This window comes from Neopsephotus bourkii, unplaced genomic scaffold (assembly GCF_033783945.1).
Source record: "Neopsephotus bourkii isolate Nb327-2 ecotype Australia unplaced genomic scaffold, CSIRO-AGI_Nbou_v1 NB_1539, whole genome shotgun sequence".
NCBI lineage: Eukaryota > Metazoa > Chordata > Aves > Psittaciformes > Psittacidae > Neopsephotus > Neopsephotus bourkii.
Genome location: NW_026902015.1, coordinates 488779 through 514756, shown reverse-complemented (window position 1 = coordinate 514756; position 25978 = coordinate 488779). Strand labels below are relative to the sequence as shown.

The window sequence follows — 25978 nt, the reverse complement described above, 5'->3', positions numbered from 1 at the left end:
AGAGCTGTGGTCACTTGCTGTTTATTCTCTTAACCCAGCACTAACTGGCAATTAACTGGTATGTGGATAAAACAGTGAAAACACTCAGGAGGAATATGAAAAAATGAAAATAACATATTTAAATGCAAAAGTGCTTATAAACATGGAGGAAAAATGTCTACTTAAAATCCTAACCAGCATGAAGCAGTAGTCTCCTAAGGATGGGACACAATGCTTATCTTTCATCTTTCTCCTACCCACCCTTCCTTTCCTTCAGCCACCAAAATAGCCAAAGGCTTCTTCTCCCCCTGTCACTCGCCTTCCTAGTGACCATAAGGGCTGCCAGTTAGTTGAAGTAATCAGTATTTCCATTATGGACTGACTGTGAAGCTTTACATCAGCTATCAGAAGTAGCTCTAGACCAAAACCTACACACAATGTCCCTACAATACATGGTCAAGTTAGGGGCTGAGGAGCTCAACTTAGGGAAATAAGAAGGATTCCAACAAAATACTTTCTTCGACAAAGCAGCTGCTGGCTGAACCCTCACAAGCGCTTTTGTTTCACGTGTCTTCCCTACTACAGTTACTCCACACGAGTGTGCACATCAGTTAGAAACCCAATGGAAATAGGTGAGACAGCTATCATGTACAATGTAGAATTGCTGTCAACTGTTTTTGTAGGGGAGGTACAGCACCAGATTAGGTCTTGCCTTAACAATAGCTCAGTGATTCACCCTTCTCAAATTGAAGCATCTAAATCTCAGATTGAAATATCCAAACAAAATTAACAGCATTCATAGAGTAACTCAGTGGCCACCATGCTGTTGATACCAGCTCTTTCAACCATAAACCTTGTTTGCAGAGAACATAGAAATGCTTTCCAGATTCCTTATGCCACAGATATCGACAGGGAGCCTGACCCATTTTGATCTCTTTCAGGTCAGGTTTAAGTGAAACTAAAGTTGAACATACTCAGTTTAACTTCACTGAATGCTCCAGATTAACCAGTCAAATTCAGTTCTGGTTTGAGGGGTAGAGGGAAAGCAAACTAAGGCTTGAAGTAAAATAACAGGAGTTCTTCCACCTGTACAGTTAAATCACATAATTGGGAGACCTCTGATACATAGGCTTTGAGAGCAGGGAGCCTCTATTCGCTACTTTTCTGCTATTAAATACCTGATTTAAACCTTTCAGGTTGAGAACAAGCTACTTTAGAGCTTAAACTGAGCTAGGCATTAGGGTAGTTCAAGGACTCTTCCCAACGCATACTTGCCTGCTGCCTTGCTGTTTCACCTCACACAGACTTTTAAAAGAAAAACCTCTTCCATGCCTTTTTTAGTCAGCTTAACCAAAAAATGGCAGAAATTAGTGTCCAGTTCCTAAAACAATCTCAGTAAGTGAGGACTCCTGAGGGGTTTGGGAAGTGGAAACACACTGAAATGCTCATGATGCTGAAAGCACTAACTTCAAAAAGCTTATGCGCTATAACTAGAATTAGTGGGAAATCCTGCTTAGTCTGATTTTAAGTACATATGTAAACTTCAGCTAACACACAGGCTTGCTAGCATTTTCAAATCTCTTTTATGATATAAAAGGATATTAACAGGGGCAAACCACTTCAGCAACTGTCTATATAATGGTATGTATGAATAAAGTCTTAGTGTTTAAAAGAACAAAATAAACTAAAAGCACACTTAATGAGCACAAAGTAGATCAACACTTCCAAAAATACAGCCACACATTTCATGCTTTTCCAGTGTTTAAAACCACTCTTAGAGAATGCAGTGCATGTGTGTGTCTGTGTACATGCACATGCATGCATGTCTTTCACTCTGCATTAATCCTGGCCAAAACTTCCATTTGTATTACTTTTTTTTTTCCACAAATACATGTATTACTCAGCTTTGCAAGAGGACAGCTTTATACTGACATGATAATTAGGCATTTAAAAGATACACTGTGCTACACTGTGCTCATCACCTGAGGTCCGGCAAAGCCTAATGAAGACCTGCAGGTAACCTGCTCACATGGCTAAGGGCTTTTTAAATAATAATTTTTAAAAAGAATCTATTTCCTCATTACTGTTTCCCACCCTTCAAGCTCAAAACAAACCAAGAGTTTAAAAGATACTACCAAGATAAATACCTTCTTTTAAACCTTCTAAGAGCACACAAACTGGAATAGAGTAGAACACTTCACCAGGTTCACAACAGAAGAAATGTCAAATTTACCATATATTTCCTCCTTTTCTTGCTTCAAAATAAGTTCCTCCATCTCAAAGGATTTAGTACAATAAGCCTTATTGACACAAGATTAAAGAAAAAAAACAAAGAATTTTTTCAAGTCTAAATTGATGCACGTGATAGCTAAGACACTGCACAGATACCAATTCTCACTTTGATGCTCTTGTAATTATTTTACCAGTACACTTTGTTGAACTAATTGAATACCAAGAAGAAGAAATAGCACTCAAGTGCTGGCCCTCACTAAGGGTAATTCCACATGGTCTTAAACTGATTAGGTGGCTTAAAGCAGACGAGACATAGCACCTCTACCACAGGAGTGCTAGAATGTGAGGGTTTTTGCACTACTGCCACCCAACAATTTTCCTTCCTTTCTCTTGCCCTGTCAAAACCCAAAAGTCATAGAAAGTGACCGCTCTTCTGTTTGGCATTCTCACTTTTATGCTGAATGTCATCAAATACAGAATTAAAAAGGCTATTTCTTTTTCTATACTTAAATTACTTGCAAAGAGAAACAAATCAGGCATTGCCATTTTTTTTAAGCAATTTTCTCTGAAGAGTTCTCCCCAAGAAACGAAATCCTATTCAACTACACAGAAATTGTGTGGACAGAACAGCACCAAATAAAATTATTTCATAGCTGTACTTAACAGCAAAAAGTTACAAGTTACTTAGAAAAGCTGCTTACTCCTTCCTCAAATAATTTTATCCCCTCAAAGTGTAGAATGCACCATCTTTCAGTTGGGATATATGGCTAAACAATTACACACTTCACATACATACACAATATTTTCTACATTAAGTTTTGATCTAAAGACAAGTTACTTTAAAATGTTTAACATCTTTTAAGACATTTATAAAGTAATAACCATGCAAAGATTTCTGTTGTCTACAAAGCTTATTTTCTCCTTTTCTTTATAGGGCAATAATTTTGCTCCGGATAAGTACATCTACACTAGTAAATCCACATTCATAGTAAACACTTTGTATCAGCATAGTTAAAGCATCACAGCTTGTGCATAAAGAGTCTTCTGCAACTTTTTATATTTACTTTACAGAAATATTGTCAGTTTTATCTTCCATTAAACTTCATTTTTATCAATTACTGAAACAAACTTCTGTGCTTTGCCATAGCAGCTTTGATTGGTGCACCCTGGCTTACTTAATACAATATATGAAAGCAGTGCCTGAGCTTTCAGACCAGATCTTCGCGAAAGCCTTAGAGCATCATTTCATTCTGCTCAACTGGAAAAGTCAACAACTAAAATTCAGTTGTTCACAAGTTTTAAATTATGCAACATTTCAATTTTACAATTTCTTTCAAAGGCAAGTTATGCTGAAAATCCCTTGTATAAAGAGTAGAAGAATATTTTCTTTAATAAACCTTTACAGTAAATATTTAATAATTTCCCCCGCTTTCATAATCCTGTAAAAGAAATGCCATGACTTTAAGAAATAACATATAAAGCAATTAAGATAGCCACTATCACCTTTTAAATAACTCCATTTTTCATTTCCTTTTCCACAGAAAACATAGAAGATGGTGCATGTTTTAAAGATGATCACAGCAAACATTGACTTTTTCACTGTCACTATAGATTTAAATACTGTTAAGATCAGAGAACAAAAAAATAGTTTACATTTCTGTGCTGAGAAACTGCACTCTTTACACAGAGCACCATTTACACTATTTTAGTTCACTTAGCATTAAACTGAGAAAACTGTAAATTAAGATCAGTTTTCAACTAACAGAAAACCAGTTAATTCATAAGTGTAACCTACAAGTTAATCATTAATGTCAAGGTTATTTTCATTTGGTAACTTGTAGTTTCCAAAAGCATAGAATCTGCTAATTATTTAAATCAAAATTAGGAACAAAGTTCATGCGAACAATGATGATAATTTTGACCAAGTTTAATAAATTATTTAGCAGTTAATTACTTCATATTTAGTGTGTATACAGATGTGCAAGCTTATTATAATACCAAGGCAGTAATTACTTTCTCATTTTTACAATTGCACAATACTGATTTATTAACAGAGATACCCAAATTAGGTGGTACTTGCCCCCACTAGTAGATCAAGCTGGTTTTACCCAAGAGCATAGCTTCTCATTGTTTAAATATGTCTTTCAAAGCTCTGAAATTCAGCTGCACACAGATATGCCCAACAATTGAGGATTTAAGAACAACATTTTAAAGGAATAAAGAGTGGGAATAAGCTAAAAATACAAAATTAGAAAAATATGTATATAAAATAAAATAGAACAGCATAAGGAAGACTATGATGTTACAAGATAAATATTCAACAGCAGAAAGAAATCATCCTTCTTTAGGGGTTGTTGATCGTTTTCTAACACCACTACTGTTTGTATGTCACCTTCATTCGTCTCCCCCACTATCACTCCCCAAAAATTCGTCTCATTTCAAACCTTGCTGGCACCAGCTTTGTGCCTAGTATTGTACTACACAGTAAGAGACAACTACCAATAACAACCAGAACTGGAGCTACCAAAAGCCTCATGACAAAGCAATAGCTCCCTCCCTCTCCTCCTCCAAACCTCAAAGACATGCTTTAATAGTTCATAACCACATGCACGTTATCCACAGAGTGCAAGGAAAGTTCAGAAAGCTGGATGTTAGCGGGATAAGAAACAGGTCAAGGCACCTGCTCAGCCCCTCAAAACCACACAAAGTTCTCCTTGTTGAGCCCAAGTCCCATCAGGTCAGACATGCACCACAGCCATCTCCAGAAGACTGCCACTTCTCAAATGCCATTTCACCCTCAGGAACTTGCAGGACTTCATCATGATGAAACATGGCTAAGTTTTGGCCAGACTTTTCTATTCCTTGCCTTTTTCCCTTTCTTTATTCCCATCCCTCCTCTCCCCACCCCCCCCTTAAAGGGTACCACCCAGAATGATACACCCAGTGACACAAGTCAGAACTATGTCAAAGAGTGGTTTTCTGTAATACGGACCCATGTATGATTTCCACCAGCATTCTACAGCTAAAAAGTTAAGACAGCTTGAACTTGCACTTGAAAAGCCATTTTGAAGGGCTGCAGTACGCAACACAGCACTGCTATACAGTGGGAGACTGACGTAACCACACGTGCGATGCTGGATCTGTACTGTCGTTCATGCATTCAGAAGTAGCATTTTAATGTTAAGATGCTGAACTTAAACATATGCAAAACCAGCAACAGTCACAATAAGTGAACTGTGTGGATCAGGTGATGTGAGCGAAAGGACCAGGAAGAAAAGTAACGTACATAAGCTTATTATTTGCCACAGAGGCAGGCAAAAGCCAATCACAGAGAATAAATGCTTCAGTAAAATCACAAAATTGCTAGTCAAGCACAAAGCTAAAGCAGTCATTAGCTCCATCTAAAAGCTTGTTGGACTCCATAAATTATAATGATAAATCTTCTAAATCTTTTCCCAAGATTACTTCCAAGGAGTCATGGGCAACTTTAACTTTACATGGGATAAGCATATGCTACGTACATGAAAATATGATTTTTGCTCATGATTTGAGTGTAATTGAACAACTGTCACCAAGCCCAGTTGTACAAAGGTGTGCGCTTCACAACCTTCAGCAAAAGCTTACAGTTTCATGTCAAATGCAGAATTTCGGGTATATTTACATGTCAACAATCACTTTTTGTTTAAGAAAGCAGCCAGGGTAGGAGAGGTAGAAATCACGTTATTATGAAGAATTCCCTCTCAACTGCATAACAGAAAATGAAAATTTCTAGAGAGGTATAGAACTCATTCTATCCAAACACATTGTTAAGGCAAACAAAACAAGCAGCAACCCAAAGCAAGGTAACAAATAGAATGGGACATTTGCTACTAGAACTCAGACCATCACTAAGAAACACACTTTGTATTTCAGAAATAAGGGGTGATCTATGTTCTGATGATGAGAACTTAGTGTGGGGTGCTGGGGTTTTTGGGGGTGGGTTTTTTTAAGAGAAACAGTTTAATAGAATGAGCATTCTGGTGCTGTTTGAATGAAGCAGTATTAGCGTAAGATCTTACACCGCTGCCACCGAGCACCAGCATTAAACTCTGAAGAGAAATCTAGTGATGACTACAGAGCATTTTAAGAAAAGAAATCTCTGCTTTCACTTTAGGAACTGTCCATTTCTCCTATATTTTGCACAGGTTACTAGAAACAGCTTAAACACCTGTGCTATACCCAGGATCCTCCAATTCTTTCATTGTGTTACTAAATCTACAAGACCACATGTTAAACTATATGCTTACCATGTCTTAGTACGTATTAGAAATTGAAAGAAAGCCTAAACTTGTAGACAGTTTTAAACGCTCATCATCCTTGGAAGTTGCACATTTCTTAAAAGGATCCTACCCTAAAAATTTCTGTGCAGATGCAGAGTTCATACAATCAGGTAACAAGTATTGAGATACTCCAGCACTTCGGTTACAGTCAAAAGGAGTATCTCCCAGTTGGCAAAGGCAGTTTTTAGCTCTCTGTTACACTGCCGCCCACCACCACCACCTAGAGCTTACTTAAATAACCAAACTTCTACTAACACAAAGCTCCTGATATAAAAACTGTTGTTGCTGATCAACACCAGCTCCCACTGTGACCAATACCACTGAAAGACACTGCGTACCAAATCCCTTTCACCCGACCCTGGTGAAAAGCTCCCTCTGCACACCAGACTTTTGCACAAAGAAAGATGTGGTTCATTTAGGGATCCAGTTCCCTTGGTAGGAAAGACCTCTGTGATCTTTAGAGCACAGGAGTACACATCTGTAATAGATCAGTGCCTCACTGGCGAGGCAAACCTGTGCACACTGGTATACAATTAGCAAACTCACTTAAAATATTATTTCAGAATATTCCAAGACACAAAGTAACATATTTCATATTTTTTTCCCAACCGCTAGCTGTTTAAGGTTGCCATAAAATTTTCACTGGAGAAGTTTATAAAGTGTGTTTATTAGAATTCTAATTCATATTAGGAGAAAAATAAGACATGTTTTACATTATAGGCATAGTCTATTATCTTGGATTAAACTGCTACCTGAATTCCTCAAACATCCTACAGGTTACACCTGGTTGTGTTTTTCAAGTACTAAAGAGATGTTGGTTTGAAATTTTTACTTTAAGACGTGAGAAGGGCAAAAAAAAAAATAATATAAAAAGAACTCTTCTTCCATGATATCCGGGAAGCCATCATCACATAGAGAACCTCCCCTATGCGTATAAATCAAATAATCCACTCTATCACTGAAAATAGATTTCCTACTGATCTGTTCTTTAACTGTCTTCAAAATACTGGCTTTTTAAAGAAAAATCTATTTTATCTTTTGCCTTTGTCCATCAACATATGCATTTTCTCTGTCTAAGCTAGAGCAGTTCTGCAAACTCCGTTTCCCAAGAGCCAGCCCTCAGCACACCGAGGACTTCTTCCGAGGGCAGGGTAGAAGGGGCAGATAGCTCACAGGGTCAGGCCCCAGCATGAAAGCTGTGTGGAGTGACTGCATAGTACAACTCATTCGAGGCTGGGTTTGTTTTTAACCCCCTCCTTTTCATGGCTAGCCCTCCTGCCCTGCTTATTCCTAGAAAATTAGAATCCCATCTTAACCTATGCATACTAGATATTTAACAGGTAATACTAAATCCAAACACAGTAAGGTTTTTGCTTCATCCCTAACCACTATTTAACACCAGATTTCAGCAAAATAGGTGTTTGTGAACCCAACTAATAACTTAAGATATTTTTTTTCCCTCCCCAACAGAAACTTCTGTTCAGAGACTCAAGTTCCCTCTATCAGGAATTTTGATTTCTGCATTACAATATTTAAGGCTTCATTAAGTTCAAGCAAGATCCATTTTTGAGGAAAACCCTAGAGAACCTGTACATTTTAAGATAAGAAAATTAAAATTATTTACCAAAAAACAATAAAGCACTGCTATTTTCAAGGGGAAAATTGCACTGGACACATGGTGTAGACTATGTATTTTAAAATGGCGTTCCTAAAGTTCAGCTGAGCATGAAAGTTAATCTTTCAGAAGTGAACATTCAGCCCCGGTTGTGTTCAAGTGTATTAGTACCAGCAAAGAAAACACCAACCTTTCTATTTTTATAAATTCTCCAGATATTTTTAGCTGGTCTTTTCTTAAACTACAGATTATTTTATAGTAATATAATATTTTTAAATGTGTGTGTATATATATATATACACACACACAGAGACCCACATACACACACATTCTCTTCAAAACACTCTCTCCATTATTTCTCACCAGAGTACAGCCACAAAATTACCAAGATACCCCAAAAATTAAAATGGAGTAAGGCCCTTCCCAGCTGAAGACCTTTCATTTCAAAACAGTTTCGTTTCAATACTTAGTCCCATACCCAAGAAGAGTCAGGTCCCTCTTTGGCACACTGTTACGTCCACTCCTACCCAAATTTTAACTTTACTAGAAACACCAAATGCCTCATTTTACCTTTTAGAGGCAGTTTTTCATCCAGATTTGCAAAAGGATGAGTTTAATTGATGTTAATTCCATTGTAACGTGAAAAGGCAGGCAATAGGAGAGGCACATTACTGCTAAGGTTACGTTGCACAGAAGATAGCTTTTATACTATAGGTTTCTCTTGTGCCAGCTGCTGTAATAATACACTTCAGCAAAATAACATTAATTTAATATAATTTAGTATAATTAATTTAGTATAATTTTCCATTTCAAAATTTCAATGCACTTACAGAAAAAAATTAAAAGAAAAAAATGGAAAACACCACCTTTTCAGCTCCACTCTTATTGCCATTACACATAAGAGTATTTTAACATTTACCATAATATTGACTCTCGTAATACACTATTTCCTAAGTATCCAACTGCAGACATGAAGGTTTTCTTCTTGGTTGAATGTATGCATCCTTCAATATACACTCACAAATCAATACTGAAGATCTGGAAAGAAGCAAAACTAGGAATTTTTCCTTAATTACTCAAAAAGTGCCCAAATGCACAGGACCTCGTGCTCCTATACAGAAACTTTCAAAGCCAGATTACTTATTTGATGTGATGAGAAGGAACAACTGCCACTGAAATACCCACATGGATAAATGTGGCGAGAGAGGCTGAGTAACACCAGTAAGCAGTGGGCTTACCGATCTCCCCAGCAAAACCCAGACCTGGGCATATGGGATGACTTTTAGATGACACATTCAACATTTTCTTTATTTGGACTGTAAATGTAATGCTCATAAGACAGCAAAGATGCGGGATGGAAAGACATACACTTGACATGCTCAGGGTAAAAAAAAAAAAAAAAGGATAGAAGCCTCAGACTAAAACCGTAAAATAATGCACAAATATTTCTGGTGACAATGTCACATTTCGGGATGAAATAAGGAAAACTTACGGTTTTCTTAGCTTTCAACACTAATTAGCATATAACTCAACATATAATTCTATACTCTGCATCATTTGAGATAAATTGGACTGACATGCAGATAAACATTTTGCATATGAAAACAAAATGAGAGAACGCACATTAAAAAGGTAATCATATTGAAGCATATTGAAGCGCTCTGTAACTACATAAAACACCTCAATATTGGTAAGCGCATCAATCCTATTCAAACTTTTGCACCTTCCCCTCTCCCTTGATAAAACATAAGTAGTTATACTTGGACCTTCTAGCATTTAATTTTTGTATCCATCTCCACCTATTTACTGATGCCAAATAATCAAATTCCAATAATAAATTTGACAATGAAATTGTAAGGAAAAAAAAAAAAGAAATCTCACAGCAATGTTGCCTTGTGCCTGTCTCCCTGGGCTCATGCAAGAACAAAAATCACCACAAAAGTGTCTTTAACTGTGCTCCATGGCACTATGTATTTATTACCAAAATCCCAAGAGGATAAAAACCTAAAAACTAAAATGACATTAAGGAGAGGAGCAGGTTTAAGGAGCAAAGAGTCTTTTTTGTGAGATTCCCTGAAGGGCTAACCCTGTGTCTGTGGTTAAGTTTTAGGTGTATTTTAATTCTGCCTGGGTGCATCTCATGGCCATTATGGGAAGCTTCACATTTTCTGCTAGGTAGGTAAATCCCCGGCCATTTAAGATATTTTGGGGTCAAAACTAAACATGTGAAGTCCATGCAGTTGCTAACCAGGAGCCTTAAAAGTACTCCAGCACTGCAAAGTTCTATGCTCTGCACTTAAAACAGCAACTGAAATGAATACAGCCCCATTTCACAAAAATACCACCTTCAATGTCTCAAAATGATGAGCATGTTATTACCCCATGAGGAGGGGTGAAAGCAAGGGAGAAATTAGAAAATGTAAACATTTCCCGATTATTTTTTGCTACCCTCAAATGACACTTCCAAAAATTTATTTTTATACTCCACCTCTTCAAAATTTACCGCATCCATGCCCAATTAAAGATCTGCTGCAAGTATGTTCTCAGAGTACCTTCTATAATGGTGCCTAATGGGGCAGTAGCAAAGGGAGAGCAGGACCCACCTTTCAGGACACGCATTTAGAGAGCTCTCTCACACTCTCCAGCTTACCTTTAAATATTGCAACAAGAAGGGATTTTTTCTTTTTAATTACTATTATTAATGATCAGTGTGAGGAGTCTTAAAGATTAAATATCCAACTAAACACTTAACACAGTTAGCAAAGAATTACCTGTTGTCACCATACTGACTTGCTGTCTATTGCAAATCTCCAGGTTTGTTTCCACTCTTATTGTAAGCTTTCAAAGGTTTAAACAAAACAAAAAAACAATATATATATACACACACTAATTTTCTGTTCACATCTGCAAAAATAAATGTGGAAACAGAAAATAACTCAAAATCACTATGCAGAAAGTCTGGCTCTTCACTCTCAAAAACATTCTAGTTTGGGCCCAGGCACGGTCCTCCACCTCTTTCTGCAGCAAAGAGCACGAATATGGCCTATAAATGACACATTTTCTACCCTATTTTCTTACATTCAGCATGTTTCTTCCTGCTTGATATTTACAGAAGTAAAACTAAAAATCAATGCCACTAAATTACTTTTTCTAATAACCGTGGCCATTGTAGCCACGATGCATGCTTCAGCCTTACAAAGACATTTCCCACCGCCTTGTGCGCACAAGATACGAACCCTCATTATGCTGAAAATTAGCAACACAATCTGATGCCTATCCAACAGCCATGGAACAGAGGCGGTTGTGTGAGGGGTTTGGGGGTTGTTTTCCTAAAATCAGCCTTGAGGTACTTCAGCATTAAAGGTGAAGCTCAGCTATTAGGTCATTGCACTCCCCATAGCACAGCTGATAAAGAGGCAGCATTACTGACAAGGTGCACCTTGGCTACCCTCTTCTGCCCTTCTCCCAAACAAATCCCCCAGAAGAAACATAGTGTATTTATTTTCTCAATAAAGAGCCCTCAAGGTAAGGGGGAAACAAAAAATTAGCCTTCTAATTGGAAAACCACCTCATCATGAGGCATCATGAGTATTTTGGGCACCTGAAGGCCATGGAGCAGACATGGTAGACCAGGTCCAGGTGGAAAGCCCATGGGAGGAAGAGAGATAGGGCCAGGAGGCTACACCAGGCACACCCCCAGGTGCCCAGAGTTAGAGTTAGCACCTGCCCTCCCCCCTCATCACACACAAGTGACATCAGGGCCATTTGAATAATCAGATTGCAGCTACATCGCCTTGTGAGATACCAGCTGCTCTTGGACTGCAGGCGAGGTAGTACCTAAAGCCTTGCACCACGAGTTCCATGGGCAAGGGTGCACATAGGCTATGGGCTGCCGCTGTCCTCCTGCATTGCTGCTCTGCGAGAAGAAAACCAATCTAAGCAACGCAGATTGTCACTAGCAGTGCCCTGCCTCCTCTCGCAGAGCATGACTAGCAGCAGAATTATCACAATGCCTTCCCCAACTTTTGCATAAAGTGACCTAAACCTTGAAATGTTCTCATAGCCTTCCTCCACATCGAGGGGTCTGAATGCAGAAACACTGCATTCCTTTGGCATTCCCTTGAGATTTCAATAGTAAGTCAGGAATCTACTCCGAGCTTATTAAATACTTTGCACCTCCCCCAAAATAATTCTCCACCCTTCCATCAAGGAAACCTTGACCAGGCCCCTTCTTTCAACTGCAGCATATCCCCCTGTCTGTTTTTAAATGCTTCCAAAGGGGAGGGGAGGGAGAAAGCCACACGCACAGCTCTCTCCTTCCTTCCACAGCAGGTAGGAAGGTAATTTTGCAAACCTGGGTGTGCCCACTTCAAATCTGAAGATCCAGCAGGGGTTGGAATGCAGTGACTACTGGGCCTAAGTATTTCAGACTGAGTAACAAGCTAGGCACACTCCACCATCTTCTGGATTCAGCTCAACTTTATGGCAATCCTAGCTGACACCACCTCTTGACCTTCCTTTCTGTGACAAGGATATGGATTACCAAACCCTTACCCTTTCCTCCCATGCACCTCAGCAGCCTCTGGAGGACGATACTCACAGACTACCTTTGTTGGCTACGGCATACACACTCCACTAAAAAAAAACCAATATATCTATATATAAATATATGGGTTTATATATATAAAAACCTATTTAAGGAGGTTGCAAGGAGGGGAGCTGGGACTCTTCATGAAGCAGCCTCCCAGCAGCAGAGGTCAATACAATGTATTGAATGATTTCAGCACACTACACAACAACTTTTGCTCTTATGAAGTAATGAGTTGACCAAACTATTAATTGTGTGCACATGCTGAAAGGCAGACTTGACGCACCCACTTCTGCTTTACTAATGGCGTCACATCTCTGACCATGTCTCACACATTGAGCGCACAGGGCTCCATGGGAAGCACTTCCTGGCCCTGCAGTGTGCAAGCACTCTGGGTGGGCCTCATGAGCAAACCCCCCCACCTGCATCTACACCTGGTGCAAAGGGATACAAAGACTTCAAATAAGTTACTTTCGAAGCACCTTAATAACCACTTTCACCAAAATACTGAACGTTTGCAAACTGTTACCAAACAACTCTAAATACACACCCGTCGAGCAATGTTACAGAGACAGGACAAACAAACTCCAACTTCTTGACACCACCCCCCCACCCAGAATAAAATAAAACCAAAAAACATGACAACAGAAAAGTATTACACATCAATGAAAGGAATGAGAGAGTCACTTTTACATATGGAGGCCACTGAATGAATTTTAAGTGGTTTTCTATATTTGATTTTGGGAGAGGGGGAGCGGAAACAAAGAGGAAGGAAGTGCAGTTATGAGAAATGCAATTTAATTTTCTGTTAAACAGCAGTATCAATCTGAAATCTATCTAATGCATTCCAACATGATACTGCACAATGAAGCAGTGTTTTAACAAATAAGGGCTTTGGGAGAAGCAATGGGGGTATGCTGATACAATTACATTTATGATTTTTCAAATGTGCCTATATGTAGGCAACTCCTGCCTAGCTAGGAAAGTGCTTAAGTTCAGTGCAGAATTCTTCTCAACAAGTTACAGACAAATGCATGTTTCTGGTAACTGTTATCCACAGACAAATAGGAAGATACGCTACCCAGTATGAAGAATGGACTTTTACACCATTTCAGCTGACGGGACAGGAAAATACTTCTAAACACATTAAATGAAGACATATATATATATGTATATGTAAAAGTTGGGGGGGTCAGCAGTGATTTTAAATTTACCTTCATCTGAATAAAATTAATTTGTTTTCAACATCATAAATAGAATACTACTTGTGTAAGCTGAAGATAAATAAATTTATTATCATACTTATTACAGAGACTAATAAGAAATTACCAATTCTTATATAGAGTTTTATTCTTAAATCTAAAAATATATTCCACCTACAACAGTATTTTTATATACAAAGGACCTGAAATATAGGATACTGTAAATCAGAGCAATATACCTTGCATATTAAATAAGAGCACACACAGCACATTAATTTCCAATGAAAAGTATCAAATAAATAGCATCACACAGATTAACACGGTATAAATTGATCCAGGAAGGAGTTTCCCACCACACTTAACTGGAGCAAAAATCCTCCACACTTTCTCAAGAGGAGCTTTCTTTTATCACTAAATAGTGATTAAAGTTCTAAGTCTCAAAATATCAAGATACAGTGCCCATAAAGACAGCAAATTCATCTCTTCAAATCAACTATTTTAAAAAAGACCATACTTTTAAAAATAGCCCTGAAATAGTAGAAGCCCCTTCTAACAAAGTTACACAGACAGACATACTTCCCAGATTGAATAATGGAGTACAGGAACAAGCACGTGGAAAGTTTGATCTATTTTGTTTTACCCTTTAGTGCATGCCAGGTTTTCTATAATCTAAATATTTGTGAAAGCAGCAGGCTGAATTGCTATAGGCAGTATAAAAATACTACCCTGCTTTATTGCAAGTATTACTTCTTTACATGAGGCCCAACAAAATTACTGCCTTGCAAAAATTAAACATACATTTAGAAATTAAGGGTGCATAAATCCTGCCCTTATTGGGAAGAAGTCATTCTCCTGCTGCTTCTATAGACCAGCTCAAAATACTGGTGAAAAAATTCTCCCAAATACAGATGAAACTTCTACTACGTGCCTATAAAATGCTGCAGACTCCAACATGGCAGGACCAAAAAAATATGTATACCAGTATATCTACAAGATGCGTTTTGTTGCTGGATCAAAGCTGATGTGCTTGCCTGTTACACAGTTCACAACACCACGTTTCATTTCCTCATAACACCCAGATTTGAACCCTCCCCACAGAACTTTAAATTTTAAAATCTTCCCAATCATCTGCCATCAGCTCATAATAACTCGTTTCTCCCACAAAAATGCCCCTTCCCCCCCACCCCCACCCCACCCTCTAATAAATTAAATACTAGCACTGCTGCCCAGCAAAGAGACTACGTTAGAAATACATGGGGTGATTCTAGAAAACCTCTAGGACAGCACAGAGTGCACGCCTGTGGGTTTAAGAAAGCGCTCCATTTATCTACAGGGAAAAGAAACACAAACCTAAGCATTTTTCAAACTGCTTCTCACTGGGTAACGGAGGGCAAGGGGGAAGCAAGAGAAGGGGTGTGAAAAGAAATAAATTACCTTTGTCTTTTAGGGACTGAATGTTCAACTTCTATGAGTTTCCCATGCAGCTCCACTTTACCTGAAGAGATAAACGAAAGGCAAAAATAGCTAAGCGCGGCTGCGAGTCCCACGAGTCCCCATCTCCCGGCGCGGGTTTGCAGGGGTGCAAGGCAGGAAGCGGGAGCGCAACACGTTAGCCCATTCATCGGCGACCGATGCACCGGCTGAGCGGGGACCCGGCACAGCTCCGGGAAGGCGGCGGAGCCCGGTACCGAGCAGAAGCTCCCCTGAGCGGGCCCCCTTCCTCCGCCCCAGCCCCGATCTCGGAGCGACGCGCGAAAAGCCGTGTGCGGGAGCCGGGCTCGGCTCTGCCGAGCCGCCCCGTCCCAGGGAGGGCGACCGGGGGCTCCGCCGCCCCTCGCGCGGCTGCCGGGCCTCCAACTTGGGGCGGATTTCTGTGCAAAACCGAGCGGGAAGGGAGCCGAAAGGAGGCACCGAGCGCAGCCCGAGCCCATCTTTTCCAGGGAAGCTTTCCCAGCAGAGCTCCGCAAAGCCGCTTCACGCGGAGAAAGAAACACATTTCTATATATTTAAATTCTTTTTTTAAGCACACAAAAACAGGATGTCGGGGCCAGGAGCCGGCGCGCTGCTGGAGGCGGTGATGGGTGCGTGAGAGCAGCGAAGAGAAACCGAAATAAATAGCAGTGCAGCGCAGGGGGGGGACAGGCAGGGCTTCCCCCAGTCACAAGTTTGGGGCAATTGGGCGGCTCGCCCCCGGCCCTGCGGCCTGCACCAAGCAGCGGGGAACCCCAGCCCGCTGCGGGGGGAGGTGGCCCCTACGAGGGGCTGCGGGGGGGGTGTCCGCCTGCGCCCAAGGCGGGGTGTGCAGCGCTGCCCCGCGGAGCGCAGCCTGCTTCCCGTCACTGCACTCCCTCGTATCCCCCCCGCCTCAGCGCAGCGAGGGCCCCCGGCCGGGCAGGGCTGGCAGCGGGGTTTGGAAAAACATGGGAACCGCCGAGCCGCGGGTCCGGGCTCCCGCCCCTCCCCGGCCCCGCTCCCCCGCCACGCCGGGCAGGCCCCTCCCGGGGGGCCGCCGCCGCCGCGCAAAGCCTCCTCGGCGAGGCCGGGCGGCCCTGGCCGCGGTAAGGGAACAACAGTTCGCACCTCACCTGGGGGCTGGGGAGCAGGGTAGAGGGAACCCCTCCTCCCCAGCCTTTCCCCCCATACCCTGCACCCCAAGACCGGCGGCGCGGCCCAGTCTCCGCTGCCGCGGAGGAGAGCGGGAGGCTGGAGCCGTCGGGGCTGCGGGAAAGAGGAGGGGGGAGTTGAAGGGGCTGCTCACCTGAAAGTGCCTCGATGGCCTTCATGGCCCAGCTCTCATCGGGGCAGTCCACGAAAGCGTACCCCGTCTTCACCAGGAACTGGCCCGAGAAGGGGATCTTGGAGTCCTTAAAGAGACTTTCCAGGTCGAGGGGGCTGACGTTCTCGCCGAGGTTGCCGATGTAGAGCTTGTTCATCTTCCTGGCGGCTCGGGGAGGCGCGCACCGCGGGCTGCAACCCTCGTCTTGCGAGAGGAGGTGGGGAGGAAGGGAAAAATAAAACAAAATGCGATGGAGGAAGGAGAGAGAGAGAGAGAGAGAGAGAGGACAGGGGAGGGGAGGGGAAAAAAAAAAATCAGATCTGCAGCTTGTGTCCCTCCCTCTCTCTCTCAAGGGGTAAAAAAAAAAAAAAAAAAGGGAAAAAAAAAAGGAAAAAAAAAAAGGGACAAAAAAAAAAAAGCTTTGCCAAACGGGAGCCTTAAGTGCCTGCCGTGCTACCCGGGCGCATGGGGGGCGCGGGGGAAACACCCAGCTCCGCGGCCGCGGATGGCGGGCTGAGGAGAGGAGGAGGAGGAGGGGAGGGGAAAGGAAAGGAGAAAAAAAACTACTTTTTTTGTCTTGCCCCCGAGCCCCTTTGGCAGCAGCAGGCGGACTATGGAAATGTCACACTACGTGCATGCAGGCGCCGCCTTCCCTGGGTGAAAAAAGGGGGGAGAGAGAAGGGGAGGGGGGGAGGGAAGGAGGGAGAGAGAGAGAGAAAAAAATTACTTGAATATTCCGTCTTTTTGAATGAGCCACGTGTTCAAACTACAAATCAACTTCTCACGTGAGGAATCCCAGCTCTTCAATTAGCGAGTGGATGGGGCGCGCACACACTCACGGAGGAGGAGGAGGAGGAGGAGAAGGAGGGCTGGGGTGAAGGACGGGGAGGAGAGGTGGGGGGAGGCTGGACAGGGCAGGACAAGTTTAGAGAGGGCCGGAGGGCGGGGGAAGGGGAAACCGGAGTTGGGTGGGCTCCGGTCTGCGCCGCCTCTGCCCTTCCGCCGGGGGCGTCCGCTCCGCGCGCCCCCGCCGCCCAAAAACGGCTGGGCGGGAGCACCTCCCCCCGAGCGAGCGGGTGTGAGCCCGCGGAGGGAGGGGAAAAGGCACCGCAATGCCCGCCCCCCCCCCGCCCCGCGCCGCTCCGCTCCTCCCCTCCCCTCCCCGCCGTGCCAGGCGGTGGGGATTGTTCATCGGGGTCGTGCCTGGGCGATCCCGCTCCCCGGCACCGGGGGTCGGCGGGGGGGAGGGGGAGGAAGGAGAGGAGGGGGAAGGAAAGCGAAGAGGGGGTGCGGTGTGGGGGGAGGGAGAGCGGGGCTCCGCTCCCGCGCACGGCCGCCGCGGCTGCGTGCTGGGGGACTGCGCGGGGCGGGGGGTCTCTGTCAGCCCCGGAGGAGCCCCACATGGTAACGTGCCCGCATTGCCCCTTGAGCTGAGCCCTACGGAAAGGAGGAGAAAGGGGGAGTGGGGGGGGGGGGTAAAAACAAAAAAGACAAAGGGGTGGTGGAGAGTTAGCGGGATGATGAAGGAGGGGGGAAAGTCCTGGGGCGAGGGAGACGCGGCCCGGCCCGGGGAGGGGCGGGGGGACCACGCTCCATCTGGGAAATGGTGGACGGCGAAGGGGGAAAACGCGAAGGCACCGTTGCCCCTGGCTGGTAACGGCACACAAAGGGATTTGGCGACCCCCCTCCTCCCCAGCTCCCCCACCCCCCGGCCCAGTCTAAGGAACCATTCATAATTCTCCACATTGGTACAGATACAATGGTGGGCTTGTGGGGGAGGGGTTTGGGGGTGTGGAGCCTTTCCAGTGCAAACAAAACGTTGCCTGAAGATGAAGAAAGGATACGGAAATGAAAGCCAGCACTGTGTTTAATATAGCGATCTAGCAGGTTTTGTTTAATAATTCAACGCACTTTAGCCGAAGGTTTCATTTATTCCGTGGTAGGCTCCTTGCGGTACGTTTTAATAGGTATATCCATGGAAAATGGTTAAATGCTTTTATTAGCGAGCGGTGAATGGATTTCCACATGTCCTGGAAATCCGTCGTAAAGAGGAACGCTTCATAGTTTTGTGCCTAACTTGGGACAAATATAGAATTAAAGAGGGGGAATTTAAATCTCCTCAGAAGCCGGGGAAGGGGCAAGGGTCTGCCTCTCCCGCCCGCCAGCAGCGGCAGCTGGGCTGGGGAGGGGGTACAGGGGCCGGGAGCGGGGGGAAGTGGCTGAGGATTTCGCCTGTGGTGGTATGATGCAAGGAGACATGTCTCACCATGAGGGCTGGAGCCCCGGACCATTGTGGAATGAGCAGGGGCTGGGGGAATGTTGGAGTAAGTTGGAAATGTGGCCCTTTTGTGGTGTGCAGCCGAGCGCTTGGCTTACCGGGGAGAAAAAAACACCCCAAACCCTCTCATATTTGTGATTTCAACCCAGTGTTTAGCCTCAGTGTCATTTTAATGAACTTTTAATTGTTAGCTTGTGATTGAGGAAACCGAGTGGTTTGTGTTCTGCTCAGCAGAATTTAATCACAACTTCCATTTTGTAGAAAATCAGCAAATAATTATCTTGGGGATAGAAAGAAATTTACAATTTTTTTCCACCTACAACATTAACCTGCTTCTGACTTTTCGATGCTGGATGTGGCACTTTTCCTAAATGAATTTGTATTTCATAACCCCATCTTGTGCAGCCTGGCTAAAATAAACTATTGCCCATCCAAGCTAAAACCGGCCCCCCTCCAAATGACTGGATTCTGAGTTAAACTTGCGAAAGGAATTAGTCACCATTCTTGTAGATTCATTGCATTCTTTAGAAATATGATTTGTACCGAAACTATAAGGCAGTCTGCATTATAGATTCGGTATTCTTTTCTACATGGTTGGGCTATAACGTTATCTGGTATTTCCTCTGAAAATTTTTAAGCAGGGTGCATGTATTTAATTTATTCTAGTTTGATAATCTGTTTTGCTGGGAGATTTTTGAATCTTTAAATTTTTTTAAGAAATTAAGATCTCGAGTTCATGATAACAATGTGCATCAGTTGTCCAATAACATCATAAACCGCTTTGTAATCAGATGATCAGAAATATAACCCTTCCTTATTAGAAATCCCTTTTTATTATTGTTATTTTTGTACTCTGAAAGCATCTTGCTAATAAGCTGAAATATTTTTTGTAAGGCTCAATAATGTATAGCTTTGTTTGTCAAGAAGCGTGGGTTGGTTGGGTGGTGGTTTCAAGAGTAAACCCAAACCTGGAACGCCAAAAAAGGCAAATCAACAACAAAAACTTGCTCCTGCTGCCTGACAAACCCCCGCTTCCCAGTGCAGATGGGCACAGTCCAGGTCAGCTGGGCACTCCCAAATACAAACGTTATGGGGAATACAGCTCTATGATTTGAGATACAATTTATTTTGGCAGTCACAGATCAAAGGCGTGAGCACGCAGCAGAGCATTCTCACAGTGAAGGTCTTTTTTCGAGCCATCTCTGTAAGAAAAGGCATTATTTAAAAAAAATAAAAAAAATTTCCGCTGTATTTCCGATGTTTACGTTTGTTGCCCACACAGCCAGAGAAGTTAAAATACTACATAAATATTCTACACTAGGAAGCAAAGCCAACCTTTAATTAGCGAGGGCTTTTACGACAGTCTGCCATTTGGAATTAAAGCTCAACCATGTGCTTCGTCCCACCTCTGGGGCGAGACACCGGCAGCCTCCGCCGGCCCCTTCCCACGGGCACGGGTGGGCCGGGCGCTTCCTCCCTGCTCCGGAGCCCATACCCCAGCCCTCCGCTCCCGCCGGGTCGGCACCACGTTGTCCCGCCGGCGGCAGCCTCAACAGTTACCATTAAACGCCTTTTTAGGGGTGTTTTTTGTTGTACCAGGGCGGGCTCCCCGCCCGAGTCTGCGGCTGAGGCGCGGTGGGCAGCGGGGGCCGGGCAGCCACCGCGGGGCGCAGGGGCGGCGGGCGCCTTTCGCGGGGCCTAACGGCTGCCGGGCCCACGGCCTCCACCCCGTCGGCCCTGCCTCCTCCTCACGGCGCCGCGGGTGCGGAGCCGCCGCTGAAGGCGGGGAGGAATCTCCCCCCTCGCCGACGGGACCGGACGGGACAAAGGTGCTGGGCACGCAGCGGCCGCGCCCCCCCATCCCTCCCGTCCCATCCTGTCCCATCCCATCCCCGCGCCTCAGCCGTGAGGCGCCGCCAGCCCCGGGGGGGCGCGGAGCCGCCCCGCGCGCCCAGCCGCGGGCGGCCATAGTAACTCGTAGTAAGCGGCGCGGGCCGTGGCGCGGCGCCGGCTCCCATTGGCTGCTCCCTGCGCCTACCAGCGCCGCCCGTCGCCGCGGCGCGGCCGCCTATTGGCTTCCGCGCCGGCCCCTGCGGCGCGTGGCGCGAAAGCGGCGGCCGTGGCCGCACGGCGGGGGCGGTGCGCGGTGAGGCGAGGGGCGGCGGCGGCTGCGGGTGGGGGGCGCGGCGCCACCGGCCAGGGCAGGGACGGGACGGGAGAGCCGGGCCGCTCCCTCCCGCCCTCCCGGCGGCGGGCCGGGGCTTTGTCAGGGGTAAGTGGGTGTCACGCCGTAGAGGTGCCGGTTCTGCTGCCCCCCGGCTCAGCGGCGGAGCTCGGCCGCCTCGCCTCGCCTCGCCGCAGCGGTGCTCGGCAGATCGGCGAACAAAGGAGCGGCGGGGCGACGCAGCTTTACGGGGGAGCGCGGCCGGCGCCGCGGGATGCCCGGACCGGGGAGCAGCCGGGCTGCGGCGGGTGTCCGTGATCGGGGCGGCCCCGAGTGCTGGAGCGGTGCTACCGGCGGGCCCGGACGCGCACCGCCAGCCCGCACGGGCTGTGCGAGAGGCGGCAGCTGCGGCGGCTCGGTGTCGGCGGTTGGTTGTGCTCCTGTCGCCGGGAGCGGGTTCTTCCCGGCTCGGTGTTAGCGGTGGGGCTGCCCGGGGCCGCGCAGGGAGCCGGCTGCAGCACGGGAGCCGCTCCCCGCCCGCCGCGCTTGGAAGTTTTGATGGCAAAATTCCGCACAAACGCCGGTGAATTGTCGAGCGGGAGCGCGGCGGGTGGCTGTGCCGGTGGGAAACGAAACGAATCAATGGCACGGCTGCACCGGGAGGGTTGGGGCTCGGGGTAAAACCTTGCCGGCAGCGCTGATCTAGTGTTTTCCAATAAAAAAGAATCACACCGAGGCTAGCTGTCTGTGCTGTTTTGCTTACCGGAAATTTGCAGGAATTCTTCATTTCGTGATGCGGCGTTATCACAGTCTTATTGTATTAAAATAATACAAACGATTCCTAGATCAGTATTCCGGTACATAAAACACTGTGGCTGTGGCTTAGACCGAGTCTCTGCATGCTGATCCAAAAGCAAGTGTTTTAATTTTGCTCCATTTCGTCTAGGGCTCTCTTTATCCAAACACAGATTGCTCACTTGATCCATTTTCAGCTTTCAAACATTTGCAAACAGATCTTGCAAAAAAAAAAACAAAAAAAAATGCGTTCGGGGACATTTAAATGACGAGGAAATGGCTCACAGTCTTTTTTGAACCTCTATCTACATAAACTTTTCATCAGTGCTCCCTGTGCTTGGCACAGCTGGATTTAAAAATGGGGACTTTCAAACCTGAACTTACCGTATTTCAGTTTGATGTCTGAAACCTGAGATCTTCGCAATTGTGGTGGAAAGGGAAGGTAGAGAAAATATAAATATATCATGTGTAATGCAGCCGGGCAAATTCAGAAGTTTATTTGATCAAGTGACAGGAAGAATTGACAACATGGCTTCCTCTAGCTACAGAATATTTTGTGGGGCTTTTACAAGGAGAGGAGAACTGAAAACGAAGGCATTATTTCAAAAGGAAAAGTGTTTCTCATTAGTTAAGTGCATTTTAACTCTGCTCAGATGTTTTTTTGTTCTGGTTTTGTTTTCTTACATTTTAGAGAAATCAGAATATATTTCTTGTTTGCTCCTCCTTTGATCAAGGAGACCTTTTGCCAAGGGAGGGGGGAAAAAATATCAAGTAAGGGAGTAAAATGGGGCAGGAACCCAAGCATGAAATCCCTTTGGCGAGAACAATGAGACCCTCCTCTCCAGAATCTCTTTTGCCTTACTGGTATGATAGTGGTGTTTGCAGCGAGCAGTATCCTAGGTCTGTGGTGAATTCAGCCCCAGGACCTCTCACATCTTAAAGTTACATGGAAGGAGAGTTAAATTTGCTTTTTAATACCTAGTACTGGTCAGATTTTGATGTCTGGAGTTTCTTACAAGTAGCTATTATTTATTAATAAGGAAAGAAAAATCTTTCTCTTTTTTTGCTAAAAATCCTGGTCTGATGCTGGCCTTTGGAAAAACTCTGAAACGTTTTTGTTTTAATATATTTCTAAAAAATCTTATTTTGGATATAAATTAGTGGCTTTGTTATAGTAAAGCAAAATTTGAGGTGCTAGCTACTGAAATTTCATAGGTTTTTGTTTGTTTGATTGATTGATTTAATTTCATTGAATATCTCTAAATATATTTATTCTGTTGCCTGAGGTTGATAAGAGATCATCGCCTTCCAGTGCAGGCAATAGTTTGGTTTAGATTTTGGTTTTGTCTTTTACAAATTTAATGTATAGTAAGTGCTCCGATTCTGATGTAACATTCATGAAAATAGCTGTTTAAATTGGCCATTTATTCATGAATCCTTTGAAGAACGTGGTCAGGAATGTTTGTATTTAAAATGTGTTTCCTCAACACAGAATGTATTTTATCGTTTGCTACTTACTATTTTTTCTCCAGATCAGAAAGCAACCTAATGTTAAACATGGTCAGGTTTTTGTTTCTGCTCTGTTTCTTAAGGAGGCTGAATAGTTGAGTCAGGAGAATTATGGAGTATATGGCAATTTTAAACTACCTGTGAGGCTGAAGGCAGAGCTGCAGGATTGTTGGCTCCTCCTGCAGACATTAGTGCTTATATCTGAATAATTTCATTAGGTCATTTCAGTTATTCTTTATCTGCTTTAAAATAAATCAGGCTTAATCTTTTATGTTTCTCTTGAAAGCCATAACATACAACTGTTTCCTTTGCAACGGATTACCTTAGGATATTTTACATATTTTTAGGTATAAAATGGTAGGGAATTTTGATTACAAGTGATCGATTTGAGTAGGTATTGTCAGTATAAAATGGCTGCACAAGCTTTTTATGTAAGGAAATACCTATATTTTTCTCTCCCAAGTTCTGCTTCTCTGACAGTTAATTGCTCAATGGAGTTTGACCTTATATTTTTTCCCAAAACATTTTATGTACAGCCTGGCTGTTGCTAAAGGGAGCTCAGTCAAGGAACTAAAACTCCTACAAAAGTTAAATATTTAAGTAGGTGAAGAGAGATCTAAAACAAAAATCCCCTGCACCCCCATAGGTACAGCCTGTGAAAATAAATACAAGCCTTGGTCTGGCAAAATTAAAGTGCATACATATAGCCTTACTTTCATGCTAATTAATTCCTGTTTTAAAGCTCAATTTACATCTCAATTGAGCAATCCTTGATACAACTGGAGGCACACAAATATATCTTAGACTAAGTAGCAGTTTCTACAAATTTCACATTCAGGTTTTTCTTCCAGAAATGTTTTTGGTTTCTGTAAAGTTTTGCAACAGTAAACACTTTATCTGAGCCTTTAAATGCCTTTAAAGTGCTACTTAAACCAAAGTTAGAAAAACAAGTAGGAAAACCTGAAACAAAGTACATATTTAGGCAAACCTAAGCCTGCAAGTCTAGTTTGAAGCTAATTTTTGCAAGTCTGGTTTGAGCCCATTGTTTGAAGGTCTGGTCGTGCTGTAGGAGTGAGGCTGAGCTCACAGATTGCACACTAACAAAGTACCATAATGGGGTCACAGAGGTCAGAGAAAAAATTCAGCTTTCTTGCATAAGACCTGTGATAAAGCCCCAGCCTATATGCAAACAGTCAGTGAAACATTCTCATAGGCAACAGCTAGAGGCAAGGCTAATGCCCACCTTATTTGCCATAAGTTAGCAATGTAAAAATATATTTAAGGTTGTGTTAGCAAAGAAATGGCAGAATTTGTTTATTTTCGTTCTTTGGGTGAAAAAAAAAAGAGAGATGTTAATTGCATGCTTCAATCTTCTTCCTTACATCCAATGATGTAAGAAAAAAGGGAAGGAAAATTCACAAGTGTTTTGTACCCCTTTGTTTTAGCTCTGTGCAGGTTTTTAATATCAATACTCGATGCTGAACTCCTCAATTTGAACTGAAATAATTAATTGTTTTCAAAACAAAAAAATCCAAAGAGCAGTTCTGATGGTAACGCAACAGAGCTGTAGTGTAAGCTCATTGAGCTCAGTGTCCAACTTGCTTAATTAAACCCTGAAATTCAGGAAATTCTGGTTAATTTCCCTGCAGCACTGGCAAGTTAATAAAAATAGAGCTTTCTCCCTTTAAAAAATAAATTAAATTAAATCTTCATTTCTAGGGTGATAAGAATAAATGGGGATGCTTCATACCAATAGTACAGTTGAATTATTTGATTTAATATAACTTTTTTATATCCTCACCTTCTAATTTTAATTGCCCACTTTTAACACTGCCTTAGGCTTGGGGAAGCTCAAACTAGCCCTGATGCTGTTAGTTTTGTATGTGTCTATGTTTTCAGCAAGTTGTGGTTACTTACTTTGAGTACAGTGTGAACAGAAAGAAATAAGCAATAGGAAGAGCAAGGCAACGGTGTTTCCTGGCTCCTCCAAGTCAAAGGCCAACAGGTGCCTGCTCTGTTCTTTAGGAACTCACTCCCTGGCCTGGCTAAAAGGTTGTGCTCACAAGCTGCTAATGGGGTTTTCAAACAGTGGCTGGTGAAGGAACAGAACAAACCAGATCAGCTTTCTGGATGCAAACACTGTCAACTTATTTTATGGTTTTCCCCATGTCCTGTAAGGAACTTGCAGAGGTTCAAAACAAACTTCGAAGTGGTTCATGGGAGTATTCCAATGGGAAGCAGTGAAATGTCTGGTTTCAAAGTTCAGTTGTCCCAATTAATTGGGAAAGAGGGAACAACCCTTTCTCTTCCAATCAGAAAAATAAATTTTGCCCCATGCATGCTTCCGGACAGCTTCAAAACTCTTTGAGCAGGAAGAAAAAACCTTGAAAAACTGTAGCCTAAGGGAAGATTTTGTTCTCTCTCTAACTTTTGAGTGAAAAAGATAGGCGGTTTCATACCCCAAATCCCCACAAGAACCCTATTGTGCAGAGGCACACTCTTTCCATCTGCTGCAAATAAA

The 25978-nt window shown here is 43.6% G+C and overlaps 1 protein-coding gene across 3 annotated transcripts in view; it reads right to left on the bottom strand.

Annotated features, from left to right (window-relative positions):
• Positions 1 to 17606, bottom strand: part of IGF2BP3 (insulin like growth factor 2 mRNA binding protein 3) — a 114762-nt gene extending 97156 nt beyond the window's left edge. Inside the window, exons 1-3 of one of the 3 annotated variants that reach the window (XM_061370324.1) lie at positions 17439 to 17606; positions 16694 to 16915; positions 15370 to 15430 (exon numbers count right to left, since the gene is read on the bottom strand). In XM_061370324.1, the coding sequence (XP_061226308.1) occupies positions 15370 to 15430; positions 16694 to 16868 (236 nt within the window). In that variant the 5' untranslated portion in view covers positions 16869 to 16915; positions 17439 to 17606. Of the gene's footprint in view, positions 1 to 15369; positions 16291 to 16693; positions 17056 to 17438 lie in introns of those variants that run through there. The other 2 variants (XM_061370325.1, XM_061370323.1) reach the window with 2 other exon arrangements.
• Between the last annotated feature and the right edge of the window lie 8372 nt (positions 17607 to 25978).